This window comes from Pithys albifrons, chromosome 6, assembly GCF_047495875.1.
Source record: "Pithys albifrons albifrons isolate INPA30051 chromosome 6, PitAlb_v1, whole genome shotgun sequence".
Classification (NCBI taxonomy): domain Eukaryota; kingdom Metazoa; phylum Chordata; class Aves; order Passeriformes; family Thamnophilidae; genus Pithys; species Pithys albifrons.
This window is the reverse complement of record NC_092463.1, coordinates 58,845,922-58,868,448: the sequence shown is the minus strand read 5'-3', so window position 1 is coordinate 58,868,448 and position 22,527 is coordinate 58,845,922. Positions and strand designations below refer to the sequence as shown.

Sequence of the window (22,527 nt, the reverse complement as noted above, 5' to 3'; positions counted from 1 at the left end):
TGATATTGGGTGATTATAATGTTTGCACAAACTACACTTTTCAGTTACACACATGTGGATCAGCGAATATTGGCATATAATGAATGACTGCTACTCAAATATGGTAGTGGATGCTCCAGCCCAGCAGAGATCCCACATACCCCATCTGACCCTGCAAGGAGGTCACCATCCTGGCCAGCACTTTGCTGGTCCTGAGCAGGATTCCACTGCTTGAGAAAAAGGTACTCAGTCAGAGATAAGTTCTGTAAACAACCCCCTTTGAAATTAAATGCAAAATAATGTACATTTTTTAAAATTGCCTAATAGTTCAACAACAATCAGAAGCTGTGCATGAACTATGTGTGGTGTCTGCACAAATTCCATGTGGGAAATGATGGAACATTTCCATGCCTTTGAGGAAAATTCCTTCTCTGCTTTTGAAAGTATTCATTTTGCTGGGCCATAACATAATGTAGTGAAGATAACAGCAACACAACATAGACTCATAGAATTGATTGCGTGGGAAAAGATCTCCAAGATCATCAAGTCCAACCCTTGGTCCAACTCCAGTCCCTTTACCAGATCATGGCACTCAGTGCCACGGCCAATCTCAGGTTAAAAACCTCCAGGGATGGTGAATCCACCCCCTCTCTGGGCAGCCCATTCCAATGCCTGGTTACTCTCTCTGCAAAGAATTTTTTTCTGATCTCCAACTTCAATTTCCCCTGGCAGAGCTTGAGCCTGTGCCCCCTTGTCCTATTGCTGAGTGCCTGGGAGAAGAGACCAACCCCCACCTGGATAGAACTTCCCTTCAGGGAGTTCTAGACAGTGCTGAGGTCACCTCTGAGCCTCCTCTTCTCCAGGCTAAACACCCCCAGCTCCCTCAGCCTCCCCCCATAGGACTTGTGCTCCAGTCCCTTCACATGCTGCATCTGTGCCTGCTGCATACAAGAACATATGCTCTTGAACCCTATAAATCCAGAAATTTATAAAAAAGGACCTGCAGGGTTAGGCAATGGAAGACCATCTTCCTTAAAATGGTACTTTTCGGGTTTCTCAAGAAATACAGAATTTACATTATATTCATAAACAGAAGAGGGAGACAAACTTACTAAGAACTGAAAAAACAAATTCAGGTACCCATAACCCTGGAAATTACAATGTATTAGGGCATCTCATATTAAAAATGGGAACACGTTAGGACTACAACTTTCAGACTAGCACTCAGTTTGTCTTTCTCTTCCTTTTTCTTTCAGTGCAGGCCATGGAAGTGTCCCAAGCAGCCCAGATGGAACACCCAGTGAGGTGTTAAAGAGAACACCTTTCTTCAAGTTTATTACATTCCCAGTTTTGAAAACAAGATGCATTGAAATCTGTGCCAGGAAAAGGAGGCTGAGAGACAGCCTTCTTTCTTACATAAAGCTTTCTTATATAAAGTTTGAGGCAATTTGCAATCCGTAAGGATATTCTCAAGGTACAAAGCCATAAACCTGACTCAAGAGAGCAATACAGGCAGCAGCTGCAAATATCAGCTTTTGTCAGTAAAGCACACTGACTCACATAGGTACAGAAATAAACCGGCTTTCAGAAGAACCAGACCACACAACCTTCTTGTCAGCTCTGCTCATCCTGCAAATGCTGCCAAAGCAGCAAAACTGAAGGTGAGAGCTCTCTAGAAACAAAGGACAGACAGGCTGCCAGATCTGCAGATACAATGCTCAAGTTCTCACATTACTTGTGAAATAAATGCGACGGCAAAGTTGTCAGATGCTTTCAAATCATCACAAGATCATTTTCCAGGAAGGATTATTTCCTTTGCCAAAGTAGCCCTAGGCACAGGTTTCCAAGCACAATGCACATGTCAGTATCTAAGACAAACAGCTGAGCACACCTATTTGAGTTTAGTGCTTATCTGAAATGCTGAAGAACACAGAATGGAGTAACTCCCAATACTTCCTCCCAGGTACAGTGTGCACTAATGATGTCCTTGTCTGTGCAAAATTAACAGAGGAGGCAGGAAGTCATTGTGGCTTGTGAGGGCTTCTCCCCTAACCCAGGGGTGTGTGCAACTCAGGCACATCTGGGAAGGCACAATGAGAAGCTGTTGGCATCTCCCTGCTTGTAAACAACTGCTTCAGCCTTCTCTGTGTGCACATACACAAACTGGGCTCTCAGACATATTAAGATTTTGCTATTTAACTCCTCGACTCAGTAACTATATAGTCAGCAATTGCAATATTTTAGATGTTCACAAACCATAATGTGGACCAGAATCTAATTATTTTACAGGTTGTTATAAACACCCAAAAATCTCAGTGATTTTCAACTAATTCCATGAGTGTTGATCACTTCTGAAATAAGGTGCCAGATCTATTCTACTGAACAGATTCTCCTGAAAGTCTGATAAATGTAGTTATCACTCCTGCCCTTTATGTTTATGCTCAGATTCACGATCAGTGGTCTCTTACTTGAAGTGCATGTGCAATTCTTGCGTTATTTCATAGCCTCTGTGAACTACTTTAAGCATTTTATACACGTCAGGGTGAAGTTAGCATTCTGATCAATAAGTATTAGATAAATACAGCCCAAATCATCTGGAAGTCAGTCATAAGAAATCTCACCACTCACTGGCAGCTAACAAAATCTAATAAGACTTACTTTTGGATTAAAATACAGTTTTTAAAATAAAATTTCTTCTCCATTTTTATTGCATTTTATCACCATCACATGGCATGAACTTTATTGTCCACTCTACTTGAAGTGACATAAATTCTTCCACGTTTTTTTCTGTTTGTCCTGAATAGATGAACTGTGAAGCAAACCACCTGTAGACTACATCTGTTTCACAAACCTGACAGCACACAGGACAAGCACAACCACCTTCTTCCTGTTGCCCCCTCCACCCCAATCTCAATCTTTTCACTGCACCTTTTAAAGGCACTTCAAAATATCTTTAATTTTCCAAATAACTCAGCAAAGCTGAAAATCTGTGTATCTGTATGTAACTGATAATGATATATTTAATTCAAGCTTATTATCGACCTCACAGAGTCAGCGAAACTCCTCATGTCCCAAAGTTGGCACACTGAGTTGCTGAAGTGGGGCAGTTTCACTGCATTTCCCCAGTGTGGGCTGACACTCACATTGTGAAGGTACCAGTCCATGTGGTGTCTTCTCACTCAGGGGCAGCTCCTGACTTAAAAATGATCCATGCATTTTCAGCTGGCAGCACTGCTGAAACCTCCCCACCAAATGCACTGTATTGTTTGATCTCAGTATTCTGCTGGAAACACACACACGTTTGTGCACCAGGTGCCCACCAGGCCACTCTATCACTCCCCCTTCTCAGCTGGACAGGGGACACAAAATGACATGGAAAATGAACCTGTGGGTTGAGATAAGGTGTTTTACAAACACCAAAGCAAAAGCGTGTGCACACACCACAAGCACAGAGGGGAAAAAAAGTACAATTATTCTCTACTTCCCACCAGCAAGTGATGTTTAGCCACCTCCCAGGAAAGCAGGGCTTCAGCACATGGAGCAAACACTGTAAATTTTCATAATGAATGCCCCCCTCTCCTTCCTCCTTTTCTTAGCTTTTACATCTGAGCTGACCTCACATGGTATGGAACACCCCTTTGGTTAGTTTGGGTCAGTTGTCCTAGTTGTGTCCCTTCCCAGGACCTTGCCCCTTCCCAGCTGCTGATGGGGGCTGAAATGCTGGAGAATACAGTGCTGATGCTGTGCCAGCTCTGCTCAGCAGCAGCCAAAACACTGGTGTGTTATCAACACCTTTCCAGCTACCAGTGCAAAGCACAGCACTGTGAGGGCTGCTGTGCGGAGAATGAACTCCATCTCAGCCAGACCCAACACAAGCTGGATGGTTCCTGCCTTTCCAGAGATAGAGCCCTCACAGAAACTGCCTATCCCTATGACAGAGTCTTGGTGTCCCACCTAGTCCTGGTTGCTCTGGCTCACCAGCTCCTCCAGAGAGCCCTGAACCTCCCTCTGCCCTGTGCTCCAGCAGCCAGGCCCTGCCTTGCACTCACCCACACATCCTCCAACAGGCTCTCTGTCTGTCACTCAAAGCATCCACCTGCTCCATTAGGGCATGGGGGAAATGAAGCAAAGAAAGTAATGAGCCTTGAAGAGCACCATCCAATGCAAAATCCATTCTGGTGTCAGCTCCTCAAAGCTGAAGCCCCTTTCTCACTTCCCCACTCTCCTGCTGGGAAGGTGGCTGTCCTAGAGTGAAGTAATTTTTCAGTTAACCTTAACAGCATGATGTTTTCAGCTCTGTCTTTCCTCCCTTCTGTGCTAGACCACCACAAAGAGGTATGGCACACATGCAGGTGGAAGGAAATGGAAAAACAGGAGTCTTGGAGTGCAGAAGCTGCCCAGAAGAACTTATTCAAGCATCAGTACAGAGCACTGAGTCCAACCCTGTGCAGGATAGCCCATCTCCACATTTGGGTTACCTCTCACCTTCCCTCCTCCTTCCCAGCTCCCATCCTTTAAAGGATTTCAGACACCCTCCCAAGACAAAGTCTGTAGCATCAGATTTGAAAATTTCAGGAGTTTGTATTATTCTTGCTAACCCCTGCTATTCCTAATTCCTCGCTGGATGTGAATGCTTTGAGCCTGCCCCTTGCACACAGATCACTCTCTTATTCCCAGTGTTCACCAAAAGGGAAGCAAACTGCTTGTTCCTGGAGAGCTGGCAAGGAGAAACACACAAACCAAAGCAAAACTACAAGTACAAGCACAACTTGTGAGTTTTGTACGCACAATTTGTGTATCAAAATGACCTTGCTGCTGAGCAAATCATACTCCAACCTACAAGCAGGAGACCCCCATAAATAATCAGCCCCCCAACACCACGGCTCCTGCTCATTCTGCCTCTGCTTTTTCATGCAGCACCTCCTGAACTCCAGGAAAATGGAGCAGGAATTGGAGACCCACAGCAGATCCCCACAATCATTTATCTGGTACTGCTCTGAAGAAAGTGAAATAGCTGTTTCCACACTAGGATAGATTAAAAAGAGTTAAGAGAGCCACTATTTTACGTCTGTTTTAACTGGCTAAAATTCCACCCACAAATAGGTGTAGTTTGTGTGTTACACTAATAATGAATACTCTAAAGTTCTTATTCCTGCTGAACTCAAGCCTAAAGAAAAGGTTAAGACTTTGTGATCTGCCCCAGTGCCAGGAAGCAGAGCTTTCCAAAGAATTAGCTAGGACAGGTTTGCATCACAGTATTAAAAATTACTTATGAGCTACTATATTTAAAATTACAAGCACTCCACTATTTATTTAAAAAAAAAAGAAAAAAAAAAAGAAGAGTAGGAAGAAAAAAGAAAGAAGGCTTTTGAAAGCAAACAGGACAATTTTTTACTTGGAAGTGAATCTGATATCAAGGAGGCCAAAGAAAAATCAGTGACATTCCCAACAAGGTAAAAAAAAAATGGAAACAAATCCCTGCAATTCTAGACCGGGGAGGAATTCATTCTTCAATCCTAAACTGAGAGACCTGGAGGACAAATGCCAAGAAAAATGAAACAGAAGCCTGCACCTTTAAACACAACCATGCTGCAGGGGTGGTGTGTTTGTTTAACATACAGACAGGAGACTTCAGTCCTTGCCAATAATTCCCTCAGTTGCTGACTTCCACTGCACAAATGCCAGAATTCCTGAAAAACTGGTACAACACCAGCACCTTGTCCAGTCCCCTCTGGTTTCCTTGCTACTAAATAGCAAAGAAGAACTTTACTGCTGAGTAGTCCGGTTTCTATTCCCCCTTCTCTTAGGCACGAGCTAATTGCCAACTAAGACTATGAAAATAAAAGAAATGAGATCCATTCCAACCCATCATGTGAGCTGCCAATTGGTTTTCCAGTCCTCACGCTCAATATCTGCTGTTAATTTGCTTGCTATTTCAAGAACTTGGAGACTGTCAGCAAAATCCATGATGCATTACAAAACTTATAATTGGAAAGGAAAAAAAAAACCCTGACACTTTTCTGACAGGATAAACAGAGGGTCTGAAAACACTGATCAGAACAAGGCAGAGGTGCTAACTTAGAGCTACTAAAATATGACTGCAAACGAAGCAGAGGAAGAAACGAAATAATATCAAACTGATGTTAAACCACTTGATGAAACCTCCAAATTTTAGACTGGGCTAAAAAGAAAAGGAAAAGACGGCACAAAACATTATTTTTAAAGGAGATGGCTGAACCCCTCTCTACTTTCTTAAGGCAGCATTATCTATGCCAATTAAAATTTTGCTTCTGAAAAAGAGTTAAGGCACTTCCTCTAGAGTTACTAAAAAAAGCAAATGAAAGCCTTGGCTTGGCAGAGGTGAGTGATAGTGAGCCGTTTGTTCCTGACCTCTGGATCACCCTACAGATCAAATTCTTGGCCATAGGAAAAACCCACTAGTATTCATTAAAAGCAACTGGGAGGCCAGCTTTGTGCTTCTGTTCTTGAGCCCTGAACAAGCTCCAACTTGCCAAATGTGCAGGATATTGCTGAACAATGCTGCTGCTCCTGTCAGGGGGGAGAGCTTTATTCCCAGCTTCACTCAGGGTGAAGTGATTTCATCACAATGATGCAAATCACAGATTTCATGCATCATTTAAATAATCAATTGTCATCTTTTACCTTTGTGGTGCTTTTCAGTGATTCCCATAAAGTTGATTCCCTTAACCATTAAACATGCATAGATTTATATTGAATTAGCTTTTATACTGCACATTTTCCCCTCAAAAATACATTTATCTATAGTTATCTAAACAAACATATAGGCTGAAAGTCCCAGATATTCATCTTTACTTCTCATTCTGCTAGAATATGGGTGGAATCTGTCCCTATATTTTCACAGCTAAAAATGATGCAAAGGATTGCTTTATTAGATAGATTATTTTATACTCACAGCTCTTGACATTTTTGGTGAAATTTTTAGGCAGAACAGAATTTAAAAGTCAATAAATAAGTCTATTGCCTTGCTATTCCTATAATTAACTACCATAAATTCTATATAAACAAAATAAAGTTTGACACAGTATTTTCTTCTTTCCGACTATATTTGTCTTTCAAACAAGAAAAAAAAAAAGGAAAAGCTACCTGTAGAGCTGATCAGCAGAAAAAAAACAGCCAAAAGTATTCTCCCTGAACAATTGTTTCTGTCAAAATGTGGTTTGAACAAATTCTGGCTCCAGTTAACTGCAGTTCTCTGGTGGTTTGAATGCTTTTAAAGCTTCATTAGAAAACAGACATTGTAAGAATATTTGTATCCAAATGTCTGTAGCATACTACAGTGAATTCAGTCCTGAGCATGGATGAACAGTATCAAATCTAATCTACAAAATACCCATATTTTAAAATAACATTTGAATTTAAGTAAACCTTATTCACTTATGCATATTCAGCACCCGAAGCTGCAGTAAAAACAGACTGTCTCTCCTTACCCTTTCACAGATACATCAGTGTGAGTTATACTTTCATTTACTTCACATAGGGAATTTTAAGGTTTAAAAACCTCATATATCCATCACGGGCTTTTATTTTTCATCCTGTTTAATAAGTAGCCTCAATCTCCAATTTCCCGAGAAGAAAATGTTTGCATTGGACTCCTTAAGAGTTCTGACTGCATAAACTGTCATTTTTTTTCACCAAATAAGGCGGGTTCAAAGTCAGAAGGAAGAGAAAGGAGGGGGATGTTTTTGTGGATTGTTATCTACAGACCAAATGGAAAATCTTCAGCCATTTTGCTCCTTCAAGGTACATCAAAGAATCTCCTATTTAAGGTGTGAAAATGTCAGTTTTATTCTTCACCGCTGAAAATGAACAGAGCTCTGAATGAGATTTATGTCCCTACCCTTGCACTTTTCTCTTTTAGGGGCTGCTACTCTTCTTTTCAACTTCCCTCCAGCTAATGCCATTTAATACTCTCAGAACCATTGGGCTAAATTCAAATTTTCTGCTCCTTAGAGGCTGTTGTTATGCACCACTACACATTCCAATTGCAAATACACATGAATGCTCCCGTGTATTCTAAGTTATTTTTTACACACAAATTCTGCTAAATTGTAAGTTAGGAGGCACTACTTGAATTCCCTTAGGTCTTTAGAAAGCTTTCAGATGTACCATGAGTTATAACATGTAATGAATATGGACTGATATTTCTTTTCTGTACTTACACTGAGTTGGCAATTTACATTTTCTAGATAGATTACTTATAGCCAGCCTTCCCAGTACTCCAGCAATTACTTCTTAGAAACCCCTGACAGGCTGAAACCTCCAGAATCACATCTGTTATTCTTGGTTTGATCCCTCTTTTTTAAATTAAAACCCGTAGCTTTATCAGCAAATGAGAATTTCTTTTCCCTCTGGAAATACTTACAAAACTGCACATAAATTGAACATGCCAACTGATCTCCTTTTAGGGTTGGAGCATCTTCTGGGTTAATGACCAGTGTTCCATTTCTGTGACAGAACTAATTGAGGTAAGGAGCCAATAAATACATTCAAAACCCCACCAGTTCTCTTCCTTTGGGGTAATCTGAAGATTTATAGTAGTAGAGAGAGATGTGATTGGAGGGGAAAGAGAAAAAAAATTTAAGAAGTGCTAAAAGGCTTGTCTGATTATCCTCAGTTTCCAAGCACAGAACAGAATTAGAGCAGATCTTTCTAATGTCTGATGTGCCTCTTCCTTCCTCTCAAACACCAGCTAAAATGCAAAAATCGAGTTGAACTGTCACATTTTTTAGGAACTGTCATTATTTGAAAACGAAAAAAAGGAGAGAGAATACATAGACAACACCACATTTCTGTGCTCTGAATACAGATCTAAAAAGCTCTGTTGAAAATGGGGTAGCCTCAACTCCACATCAACAGTTGCTCAAAACATGCTTTGACAACAGTTTCTCACAGCTGAACAAAAATGAAACATCCTCCAAGAGAGAAATCCGCACTTGGTTGGAGCTCAGTGTGCATTTCTGGCAATCTACTTTCATTTATCATGTATCACTAACTGGAAAACTCCAGCTATCAATGGCTTATAGGAAAGAATAATTCTGACTGGGTCAGAATACAAATGCCATTCACATTTTACGGCTAAAACAACTCAGTACCTCGATGGGATGTCCCTTAACATTTCAGAACAAACATTCTAAATCCACGTGTACACCTGCAAATTGAAAGAACTTCTAAATGCAGCTGGAGACAAAAGGATAACAGGTTTCTATTACAGATTCAGGAAACAAAAGAGGAGAAAGAAGAACACTACAATATTGACAGTACACATAAATGTAAAGGCATATCACACAGTTCTCCACTTCAGAATACCTCTCTCTTCCCCAAACTTGGATTCTGTGTTCTCCAGATCTCTCTAGCAGTGCTGCAAGTAAGCTGAGTTCAGGTAAATCTGACCCAAATAAACTTGAAAAGATGCCTACACTTCCTAATCACTGGATGGCTGCAGGAGCCCTCTGAGTCTGAGACTCACATACAAAGGAAGCTGAACACAATCTTAATCTTGGCAGCCAACCTGCCTCAGCTCCTCACTTTGCAGCAAGCCCCAAATCCACCTCACTCTACTCAAGGCCTTATGCGCCCTTCCTTCTGTGCTGCTTTTACAAAAAAAAAAAAAAAGTCTTCAAAATGTCTTGAGGAGATGATTCCTAACCTGAATTAAGATCATCTTTCCCAATTTGCTGATACTGCAGGATTTAGAGCATTACTTTTTTTTTTAGCTGAGCAGTGTCAGGCTGATTTAAACTACTAGCTGAAGGCTATGACTTAAATTAAAAAATTAGTAGCTCAAGTCAAGAATGTGAGATACAGAGCTAGTTCAGTCTTTGAGCCAGCACTAATGCACACAACATGACCAGCAAAAAGCATTGTCAGAATCATCAACATTTGTGGTGCTACATGAATCACCAAAGGTCTGTGGGCCAACGATGAGATGAAGGGGAACATTTCTAACACATATATATAGGATTGCCCCATTTCTTGGTTCAACCTCTGTCGTTCCTCTTTCCCCTCCTCCTTGCACCTTTAAAGCAAGCCTGACATCAAAAATAAGTTACAAGCTTATAAAAAACCCTTCTTATAGGTGTGCATAAATTAGCATCTCAGTACTTCAGCTGACAATTGAGAATGCCAAGCAGCAGAATGATTCTCACCATCACTCAAGTTCAGGTTTCTGGTAAAGCCTGAAAGGGCTGTGGCGTTTTAGCATAAGAATTTTAAACAAGTGCCACCCAAGACTCCACAGAAAGATGTCAGGCATCACAATCAAATGACATGTAGAAAAAAACAAGGAAGAATCTCCTTAGTACAAAATGGGACAGCAATTTTCCCTGCATGACATGCTTGACACTTGGATGGAATGGCACCAAAACCGGCTTAAAATTTTGTTAGCACAACTTCACAAGCAAAAGAAAACAATGCCTAGAACTGATCAAAAATAAGGCTTAAAGCACCTGCTGCCTTGTATCTTGTGCTGTGGGGGTGTTAAATGCTACCATGCTAATCTATTAGCACCGCAGACATAAATATCTCAACAACATATAATATAATATTATATAATGGAGCTTCCCAAAGACATACTCAGATGCCACTGCAGTTCATCCACAAGCACAGAGTGGGTACTCAGTCTATTCAACAGGCAGAATAGTCACAGTTCCTTTTGTCTTATTTCACACACAGGGCTAAATAGAGACTATTTATCCACAAAAAAAACCAAACCAGAAAGAAAAGAAACTGTTTCAGAGCGGTTTGCAGCTGAGTTTGATACTGTTCTGCAGGGAAAAGCAACAAAGCAGCTTCATGCACGTTCAACAGGAGCAATTCCTGCTGTGGTTCAAGTAATAGCAAAGAAAGTTTAAATTGAGACTTACCACGGGGCACCATATATTCGGAATCCTTTAACTGTTACCTCTGAATCTTGTAAGTAAATACTATTTGTCAGGAGTGACTGAACATTGTCAAAGTCCTCTGGTTTCAATTTGGACACAGAGGGAAAGCGGTAGTAATCTTGTTTAACAAGGTCTGCCATGAATTCCTTATCAAATGTCAGTTCATGATTCCCAGCAATCACTATTTTATATTCATATGGTAGGTTTCCTGAAATAACAAAAAAGAGGACTTAATTAGCACATTTTCCTCCCACACCAGCAATGCTGGCACAATAAGTAGACAGCTAACAGTGACAGAATGGAACACCCGAGATCTGTGTGCATCTCCGTGTCAAGCACAAGGTATTAATGCTGCTGCTCCTCCACTGAATGAAACTGTGCTAAAATGTAAAGTAATGTCCCACAAAACAATGCCATAATAAAGAGCCTGTACTGCAGAGTTAAACAAAACAAGCTGGCAGGCAACAAACCAGCTCCAAACGTGGCAGAAGCCACCACTGCTGAATTAAGATTTCCCTAAAATCTGACAGTGAGTTCTTAACGCTTGGCCTGGGTCAGAGGCAGCAGCCCTGGGTGCCAGTCCCAGGAGTGACCTGCAGTGAGACACGTGGGTATCCCAGGGGGTGTGTGACCAGAGGTGCCTCACAGGTATGTCCTGAGGGTTCTGAATTACACCACTGGTGCTGTTGGTTTGTACATTATGTTGTTATTTGGACTAATTTGTGTTCCAGTGACATTTATCCCAGACCTAGTTTGCTCTCCAAAGCGTCAATTCATTTGCAATGAACTTTCATATTGTTATTACTATTATGTTTATGGCAGTATCTCATTTCTAACCCTGAGATTAGCTAACCCTGAGATTAGCTCAGTTGGTTAAAACTTGACTGTAATAATGCCAACATCGTGAGTTCAATCCCCTGTGTGGGCCATTGACTTAAGAGTTGGACTCGATGATCCTTGTGGGTCCCTTCCAACTCAGAATAGTCTGTGATTCCTGCGATTCCTGTGAAGTACCCAAGTAGAAGAAACCATGAAACTCTGCTAAATAAAACAAAGTAGGGAAAAGGAAATGTGGTTAATTCATTTACCATGAGAGCCAGAGGTAAAGAATACAGGTTTGCTCACCTCAATTCAGGGCAACTAACACCATAGTTTGGAGGGAGGCACAGATCATGCCCACAGAGCCAGATTGTTAGAGTTCAGAAACAGATTTTCAAGCACTTGGTACCAGAAATCAGTGCCAGATCTTCCAAATAAACATACTGGGTGCTGAGTTCCCTTAAAAATACAGTCCCATATTGTGATGTCTTCACAGAATTTTGGTTCTTTTACAAAATCTGTCCCATTTTGACTTGCCAAAAAATCACACCTAACTTTGCATCGAAGTTAACTTCTACTGCCTTCACCACAAGTTTGATTTCCTAGTCTCATACTGAATCCTTCATTTGGGTGCTTATTCCTAATAATCACTTAGAAAAGGTTGGGTTTGTTGTGCTTGTTTTTTGTGGGGTTTGCCTTGTTTTCTTTCATAAAGGCAGCAAAACGTTATGTGGAAATCTACAGGTCTGCCTCCCAGTATTGGGACTCACAACATCTGTCCTGAGGAAGATGGAATCAGATGTTATATATTTCTTGTGAATACAGTTCTCCTAAATAGAAGTGGCTTTGCCAGTTTAAAACTTGCCTTTCATCTTTTCAAACTATTTGGGTTTGTGTTCTTTTTTAAAAATAAGTTTTGAAGTAAAGCTGCAAGTATATACAACAAGATTAACTTTCCCCCTAAATAAGACTTAGAGGGAACCAGTCAAACTCCTCTGCTTTTCAATATTTACAGCACAGAAACAGGAATTACACAAGGTATGTATACAAACATCATCTCTGCAAATAGTTAATTCTGGATAGGAAACCAAAAGGCTACAAATCCCCTAAAAATACTTTTCCATAGACACCTCGGAACAAAATACAGATTCTACATATTCTTAACACTCTACAGTGCTGCACTAGAATAAAATCTGGAAAGATGCAATAAATGCTCCTCTGCAGTTTTGCCTCCCTTCTTTCCCTCTTCCCTCTCCTTCCCCTTCTCTGCTACGTGTGGCTCTGCAATTCATTTTTATTTAAAAACTCGATGTGGCAGGTACCTACAATTCCTGCTCTCTGTGACTCCTGGGCACAAGATAAAATTGCTATTTTCTCCTCTCCCAGGAAACATAAAAGATACCACCAGCATGAAATTTGATACACTTGTCATAACTATCAATCCCCTGAAACAAACTAGATGTGATAATATTATTGGAGAAGTAGGATGGAGCAGTTAAATTCAGGTTTCTTCCAAGTTATCAACATTTGCCTGTTTTAGCAGAGAAAACTTTTCATCTTACTGGATGGATGTCCAAGCTTTCCACTTTCTCTCATTTATTTTGATAGACTTGAAACCCAGCACATTTTGCTGATAATATGTCCAATTAAGCCTGGAACACTTTTGCTCAAAGGCAATGTTTTTTATGTTGACATTTTAAAAGCAAGGTCTTTGAAGACACACAGGGCACACAAAGACAAACTAATGGTGGCATCTGTAATTATTAAAACACGTAAGTGTAACACTGTGGATGTTATTTCAGCACCTGGAATCAGTAGGGAAAACCAAACAGTACTTCTTGTAATTGGTGTGAAGACAGCTGTGGGTATTTTAAGACTGAGGAGATGATCTGCTTGGCCAGTTCTTGAGAGAAGGCAATGGGATGTTGCGGGGCATTGGGAGAGAACAGCGTCTCACCACTGCTGCTGGGGAGCTCCCCAACAAAAACTAACCAAGGAGAGAGGCAGAACAAGCCCTGCAGGGGAATTCCCACAGGGACCAAAGTTTGCCAGCAGCCAGCTGTGAGCTGTAGCTCAGTGGCACTGCACAGCACACCCAGGGAGCTGCAGGGGAACCTGTGCTGGCGGCAGATGCAATGCCATGGGCGCAGGTGCCCCTTTAGCAGGCAGGTCAGATGTGCTGCACTCTGTGGCTGTGCCTGCTGCAGGAGTTACCACAGAAAGGGCACCAAGCTCTGACCCAGCTCCCCACATAGAATCAAAGAATTGATTGGGTGGGAAAAGACCTCTGAGAACATCAAGTCCAACCATCCCTTGGTCCAACTCCAGTCCCTCTACCAGATCATGGCACTCAGTGCCACATCCAATCTCAGTTTAAAAACTTCCAGGGATGGTGAATCCACCACCTCTGGGCAGCCCATTCCAATGCCTGATTACTCTCTCTGCAAAGAATTTTTTTCTGATCTCCAACTTAAACTTCCCCTGGCAGAGTTTGAGCCCGTGCCCCCTTGTCCTATTGCTGAGTGCCTGGGAGAAGAGACCAATCCCCATCTGGCTAAAATTTCCCTTCAGGTAGTTCTAGACAGTGATGAGGTCACCTCTGAGCCTCCTCTTCTCCACGCTAAACACCCCCAGCTCCCTCAGCCTCTCCTCACAGGACTTGTGCTCCAGCCCCTTCACCAGCCTTGTTGCTCTTCTCTGGACCTGCTCCAGCCCCTCAGTCTCTTTCTGAACTGAGGGGCCCAGAACTGAACACAACACTCAAGGTGTGGCCTCACCAACACAGAGTACAGGGGAAGAGTCACTGCCCTGGTCCTGCTGGCCACGCTAATTTTGATCCAGGACAGGATCCCATTGGCCTTCTTGGCCACCTGGGCACACTGTTGGCTCATGTTGAGCTTCCTGTCAATCAGTCCCCCCAGGTCCCTTTCTGCCTGGCTGCTCTCCAGCCACTCTGTGCCCAGCCTGTAGCGCTGCATGGGGTTGTTGCGGCCAAAGTGCAGGACCCAGCACTTGGCCTTATTGAACTTCATCCCATTGGCATCAGCCCATCTCTCAAGTCTATCCAGATCCCCACTTCACCAGCAGTCCCATTTTGCCCTCATATTCTGGTGCTGGCTCGGGAGTGTTGATGAGCAAACACCAACCCATCCAGAGCCAGACCCATGCAAAGGAAGGTCAGCAGCAAGAGGAAATCACATCCATTTCTCCTCTTTATCCCAGCGAAAGACTATATAGCACTAATCACAGCAATAAATTACCTGCAATCAGTTAGCTAATTTATTCATCACATTTAGGTTTTCCCTCCTTGAAAGGCGTTGTGGCAGTGCAGAACATCCATTCTCTCCAACACTGTGAAATATTTGGGCATGTTTTCTTTTGACAGACCTGCCCTTTGTCTATAATCCATTGACCTTGTGCTTAATATGGAAGCATAAACAATCACATTCAAAAATCTCCTACTCCACGGTAATTTAGTTTCATCTTGACCAGATTAATCTCTGTGTATCTACATCAGTGCTGCCTGTACAGCATAGCACACAGGTTGAAAGGCATTGCCTCATTTTCCTCCACTAAACCTTTGCTACCTGCATTTGGGTTTTATTAGTCTAATTTCCTAGCTATCAAAACTTCCATCCTGCATCAGTAATATTATTCATTCTAATTTTACTGTGAATCTGGAAACAAGGTAGAAGACTCCTTTTCCAAACTAGAAAAAGTTGGATCTGTTTGCTGGGACGATCACTTCAGAAACCCCAATTGTCAACTCCCAACTTAACAATTTAAAATACTAAGTGCTTAACAGGTGACATCAAAAAGGCAAAAATTACTACTAAAAATGATCATGGCACTAAGGCTGTGAAGTAGAATCTCCTTTACTAGAGTATTTGAAATCCAGTATATTTAAGTGTATATACACACATGGGGTGTATCTTCAAAATATATCTATTATTTTGGGTAAGATGACCCATCTTGCCCTCAACAGTGCAAGCAATGGCACAGTGCAATCATTGATCAAGACAATACTGCAATTAGACAAGTTGTTCTCTTCTGGAAGCCAAAAGGTCAATATCGCTCCTGCTTAAATAAAGGCAAAGACAGTTAACTGTGAACTGCAGAAATGGAATTGTTTACAGTAAATATATTAATCTGGGAGTCTCAGAGAACTTCTGTGCCTTCTCGTCTAACAAGTCAACCCTCAAGCTACAGTCCCAAGTACCTCTGACCTGACATATTCACCTTTACCCTGGGCCATCACACCTCACTGCCAACACAAAGATTTGGTGGCCATAGAGCAGAGGGGATCAGGAAACTGAGCCAGATGAAAACTGATGTGGTAAAAGGGAAAGGGGGTCTGTCAATGCTGGTACAGCAGGACTTCTATTGCTGGCTGTAACCACTTACACCACTCAAAGCGTCAGCTGAACAACAGACTGACTTTAAATATATCTGTTACATGGGATGAGGGGGGAAGCTTGGGAAGCTGTGGGGTTTTTTAACTTATATAAGGAGGTGATTCAGTATGTTTTTTTCAAGTTCACCTTAAGTACTTGGATCCTAGGAGTCCTTAATCTGTCGAACAACCTTTCTCATTTTAATGGCATGCTTCATATGAGTACAATTTAGTCACACAACCCAAGTTCTGTAGAGCTGCCAGACATGAAAAGGAGTCTGACTGGCAGCGAACGTTAACTGCTGAGACCCTATAAAAATAGAAAATCACATTATTTTTCGACTGTTACCTGCAAACCCCACAGGGAAGTAGAGGAATATGCAATAATGTGATACTAGCTGTCTGTATAGTGGTAGAATCCTGTATTTACACACAAATGATATGCAAGTGCTTTTGATGTGAAGCTCTGAATATGCATACGCATGCATTAACTATTCAAACCACACAACACTCCCATGAAACATGAAGCTTTTTTCATGCCTTTTTCATAGCCTCATAAACCCCTTGGCCATATGCTGAGAAACAGGCTGAGAAACCTTGAAGCACAACCTCAGTTCTTTCAAAAAGAGGGGAATCTGTGTGAGAGAGATGCGTGTGCAAGCGAATCATCTCAAATTTATGGTATATCAATTTATGGTGTATCATTTATGCTTCCAAAGTGCAAAGTGGCCATGGAGCATTCGTCTGCAAGCAACCCCACACACATCCAGGGATTACACACGGAAGGAGCAGATTTGGGGTTATTCCTGTGGACTTCCAGGGCCCACAGCTGGCACCAGTTGTCCAGCTGAGCTGCACACGATGGGCACTGGGCGAGGGGAGCTAGCACAGCCCGGCACTGCTCAGCAGCTCCATAACTCTTCATACACAGGTCTCTCCTGGAAAGCCCATGGTGTCCCAGAGCCATGGTTACTCTCTCTTCCCAGCATTTATGGCACAACTGCAACACACAGAGGCTCCTTTCAGCTTTTTAAAAATACAGAATATCTCAAAGCTCTGACTTGACCTTTGGCAGCAGCAAATGAGTTAGACTGTGTAAGTACAGTTATACAGACTCAATCTTTCATGTGATAAGCAGGACTTATCTCACCAACAATCCACTCTAAGTACTGAGATCCAAAACTGAGTAAGACAAAACCAAGTATCTTCTCTAGGATGAGACTGATCACCTGACCGTGAAAACGTTCTGGCTGTTTTAATCCAATCAGCTTTCACAAAAAGTCTTCAATGGAGCAGCTAAATCTGACATCAACCAGCACACTGGCTAAAAATGTAACCCATCAATTTCTACACATTTTAGCTCTCTGTGTCTGCAGAAATCTACATAATGAAACTATTAAAAAAAAAAAAAAAGCAGGCAAATAAAATACAGAACACGCACAAAACCAGAACATGATTCTAAAATAGTACAAAGAACTGAAGTGCAAGAACTCTCAAAATCTTCCCCCGGTGAAAAGTATTCCACCATCAGTTCAGGTGACTCTTTTTTTTATTTTTCCTCCAAAATATAGTTTTGGAGAAGCAAAAATAAAGGCAAAACATACATGAACAACACAGCAAGAGGAGAGGATGAATGGAAATGTAACTGTTTTGCCTTTATGCAAAGAAAACATCAGACCACAGCACAGGGAGAAGCAAAGGCTGAGACCCTTGAATTCCTGTGATAAATCTAAAGCTTGTACATTAAAGCTCCCCTTTGTTGAAAACGCTGTTAGACACAACAAAACAGAAATGTTAGGTAAGTGCAAGCTCTGCCTCTGACCTTTCCCTCTGTAACCGTCAGGCTTCATTAATTTTCACAAGGCCTGACAGCTCCAGCGTTAATACTCACACTTGCGGATCGAGCCACACAGCAGGTTCAGAGTCTGCTGCCTTCTCCTCTGAAACTCATGCAATAGGATGTCTTCCATGCTGGCAATGGAAAACCAAGTCTAAGAAACATTAAACACAAAAAACTACGTTATAATAATGCCAAGGTTGAGTCATAAACCCATGAAAGCAAGGAAGTACTGAGTGAAAGCCGCCCAAGCCGTGCAGAGCCGCAGGGTCCTCCCCGGCACTGGGGCTGCTCCCCCGGCACGGGCTCTGGGCAGCTGGGATGCCAAGCCTGAGTGGTACCCAGCACCAAGGGCTTCCACTAATTCTCTCTTCTGTAATCTACATAGCCAATTTTGCACAAGGCTGGGCCAGAACGTCGCTGGGACGGCAGGAACCCTGCAAGAGGGTAAGACGTGCTGCAGAACCCACTGAGCTCCAGGTCTGACTGAGCGTTGCTCTGACACGGGTAACAATTCCTTGCTTTTATGGATTTATGTCTCAACCGTAACATTATTCTAATGTAACTGTTTGTGATTAATATCCTTCCCCTGCCTGTCAAAAGGGAAAATATGTAGCGCAAAGTGACAAGCTTTTGTTTCGCTTTGGTGTTCCGCGGCTTCCTGAGCATTATCCTGACGTAACTTGTGCTGGGGTTTGATCTCCAGGTTGTTTTGGATTTCACCAGGCTGCTGTTACTGAAACACCTTTTCTTGAAACACCGAAAGTTTCAACAATTAATAAGTGACATCTCTTTGTTTTGAAACAGAATCCGAAGGTTTTGTTTAGTCTAACCTCAAAAACAACAACAACAACAACAACAAAAGCCTGCAGATTTTTCAGCTCACAGCACTGCCAACTTTAGGTGTAAAAAGTTCCCCAAATTGACTTTAAAATCACGAAATCTGAAACACAAGCAGCACAGATTGCTTGCTAGTCCCTGGAAAGGCTTTCTTTTCAGGCTTTTAATTATGCAACCTAAAAGATGCTGCTTTCAAGAGGAAAAAATATAAATCACCTAACTTGAATCAAAAGAGCTGAAAGCTGTGAAGTCTCCCTTTAAATTTTGCAAATTTGGGAAGCCCACCCTCCATGGAAATCGCAATAGCCTTGCTTGTCCCTTTCATTTTTACAAGTGCTTCTTGCATTCATGGTAACTCCTGCTCCTCTCCTCTTTCTTACAGCAAAGCAGTGCCTAAAGGACTGAGATGGCTGTGAGCCCTTTCAAGGGCATCCTTTAAGGGCAATGGTGTTCACTTTCAAAAATATATGAGATTTTCAGGCAAGAACACCTTTGTCTGGCAGAGCTGAAGGGTGCTGACCTAAACAGAATGACCCCAGGTTTACACTTGGAGCGACATTTCCATCTGACCCCCTACAGTCTGGGGTCTGTAGTGCATCTATGCTGTAAATACAGAGAAACACCTTCTATTTTATCTAACAGAATTTTATATTTTCTCTTACAATCAAGACCTTAATGTACCAGGGCCAACAAGGTTTAGACCAATTTCAGCACATTGTGTGGTTTCAAACAGCTCCCATCTTGAACTCCAAATACCAAGGCTGAGGCTGGGAACAGAAACTCTGCCTTCACAGTGCCAGTGGGGCCGAGTAGAAACGTTCTCCTGGAACTTCATTTAGACTAAATTGAAAAGGAACATTTTTGGTTACTATTACATTAGGCTAAAATATAAAGATGAACCCTAATACTACCTAAATCTAATAAGAGAAAGCCATCTCTATTTCAAAATTTTCAAAGCATTCCCTCTAAATGCATCACGGATCAATTTACATGGTACTTTTGCCAATAAGCAAAACAAAATCACAGGTTCCAATTGGCTTAACTCATATTGGAAAGCGCGAAAGCAAATGCTGGAAAATGCAATTACTGCAAACAAACTCCATTTTCTCCACTCAGGAGGGAATTTCAGGGAACATTTTATTGCCCTCAAATAATATTTCTAAAGGCATCAATACACAATTCTATTTTCTTTTCGGAGTCTCCCACACTATATAACCTAATCCTCCATAAAGAAATTCACCAGATTTTGAAATAATGTAATATATTGGTTGTTGATATTACCTTGTGCACGCACATACTGTATCAATTTAAATAATTTTTCTCCATGAATCTTAGGAATATAAAAACCAACTGTCACCACCTGACACAAACAGATCTGGACCTACTTCCCATAACACACCCTTTGTCTCTGTAATTTACAATTCCAATTAAGTCTCCCTCCCCCCCCCCAAAAAAATAAATGAATAAAAGCCATCAAAAAGGAGGTCATCTTGAGAAACAATTATACAGAAAGTAATTAAGCTAATCATAATTATCACAGACAATGTCTTGGTATTTTCCATGTACATGTATTTTCACACTGCAAAAGGCCAGGGAATACTAAGGACAAGATTTTCCTGACAAAGTACAATATTCATTTAATAGAGAAACAAATCTTGATATCGATTCTCCATTACTTACTGAAGGAAATGAGAAGTATGAATGCAGGACCCAGATCCAGATCCTGCCCCAAATTCTTCTACCTTATTGACACGGACCTTTATATGAGCAGAACTTTCTCTTTTGTCCACAGGACTGACAAACACACCTCTATGAGGATTTTTCCAACATCTACCCACCTATCCTACTATGAACAAATAAATACACCAACCAGGAAAGATGTATTATCACCAAAATATTTTCTTCTTTCTCTCACCTTTTAACTTGTTCCCATTATTCATTTTCTCATTTTTAAATGAAAGTCTCTGAGACCTACAAATGCACAAAGCAGTAGGCACACACCTTCCTCTGCCTCACAGCCTGGCAGAGCCCAGCCAGGATTTCTGAAAAAAAATCCCTTCAAATATCTCTTTTTTTTCTGCATCCCAAGAAGAAATTCAGAGCATTTCTTATGAAGAAAAAATATCAACATAGAGAAAAAAGAAACTTCCAAAAACTATTTTATTTTTCTGATACAGTATATTTTATAACTTCTTGATTTTATACATGTAACTGAAGTCCTTCCTTTAAAATTATGATTTTCGAGTACATTGTTGGTAAACTACAAAACTTACTGGGGCTCATAATTAACCAACTATCAATATCAATGTAACATGGATAAATTTCCATAATGAAGAGGAAAAATAATAAGCAGGGATAGCAAGAATAATCACAAAGAAAATAAATTGGAAGGAAAAAAAAGAAATAAGATTAAATGGTTTTTAAATATCCCAAAGGTTTTAGAAGCATGAACTGCTGTCTAAAAGCAGGACTACAGCTTTTTAATAACTCTGAGAATGTAACATTCTCCAGCGTGCTAAAGCAATTAGCTGCTTTTGAAATTTTACCCTGTGATCATGGTTTGTGCTTTTACTTGTAAACATTAAAGTATAAGAAGTAAGTTTGATATTCAAAAGTGTTTTAAAACATATTTTCAGGTGGCAATGCTGATGTTTGTTGGGAATTGTTTCTTCCTTTTCTAAGCTGAAAAAGGAGAAATCTAAAACCTGAACTAAACTCCACTTCTCAAGTCCAATACCCATTTGACAGCACCACATACCATGTCTGAGAACCACCTCCATGGCCCTTCCTGAAAGGTTGATGGAGGATAAAACACAAAGTGCACAGAGAATGTAAACAGAAATTACAGTCAACTGAAATATTCAGGCAGCTCTTCAGGAACCCCCAGTATTATTTTCTGAATCCCATGTTTAAATTTATTATTCTAAATAAAGCTAAACATTCCATTACAGTCTTTCAAGATGAACTTGGATACCAGGAATCTCCTGAGCCCTGTAAGGAAATTCCTTTTAATAAGCCAGCTCACAGAGAGGTTTCTTAGCTACTAAAAGAGACAACCAAATCACTCCAGCTGTATCATGTTATTACAAGAACTGAATTCCTCTTGTGCAGGCTTTGTCCCCAGCCATCTAGAATTGCCTAAGCAGAAGGACACACGGCCTCAGATACCTTCTTTGTGAGTTTAACCACTTACAGTAACCCCAAACACTAAAAAGGAGAGAGAGAAGGAAGCTTTAGAGCTCTAACTGTGGACACTGGTGCCAGTGATTTCTGAGATCCCTCTCTCATCCCTTCTGCTGGTTCTTGTGACCTCCTCTCTTCTACTGGCTTTGCAGAATTTTGGTTTCCAAAAGATTTATGTTACAGCATCCCAGGACATCACAACAGACAGTTAAACCTCAGACTGAAGTTTTTTAAAAATTCAAACCTTTGCATTTCAGTGGAGAAAACTATATGCTAAAATACCTCCTAATTGCTCTTCCAAAGGTAGGACAAAATAGATTAACTAAAAATAGTATCTGTAATGTAAACTCCATAAACTTTGAGTGCTTTTATTTGTGAAGAAATTCAGGTAAAACTCTTGATCTTTCCTACCCTTGCTACAAGGACACCTCCGCTCTTCCATAAGGACAACAGTAAACCTCTAACTTAGGAATGAAATGTTTTTAAATCAAGTTAAATGAATGTGTGAGGTTTACAGTGCTTATAGCTGCACATTTGAATTTACAGTAACATTT

The 22,527-nt window shown here is 41.1% G+C and overlaps 1 protein-coding gene across 5 annotated transcripts in view; it reads right to left on the bottom strand.

Moving 5' to 3' along the window:
- The window catches only part of MPPED2 (metallophosphoesterase domain containing 2), a 111,331-nt gene that overhangs the window by 40,588 nt on the left and 48,216 nt on the right, over positions 1-22,527 (bottom strand). For all 5 annotated transcript variants that reach the window (XM_071559075.1, XM_071559076.1, XM_071559078.1 and 2 more), the window contains one exon: positions 10,884-11,109. In XM_071559075.1, the coding sequence (XP_071415176.1) occupies positions 10,884-11,109 (226 nt within the window). The remainder of the gene's footprint in view (positions 1-10,883; positions 11,110-22,527) is intronic.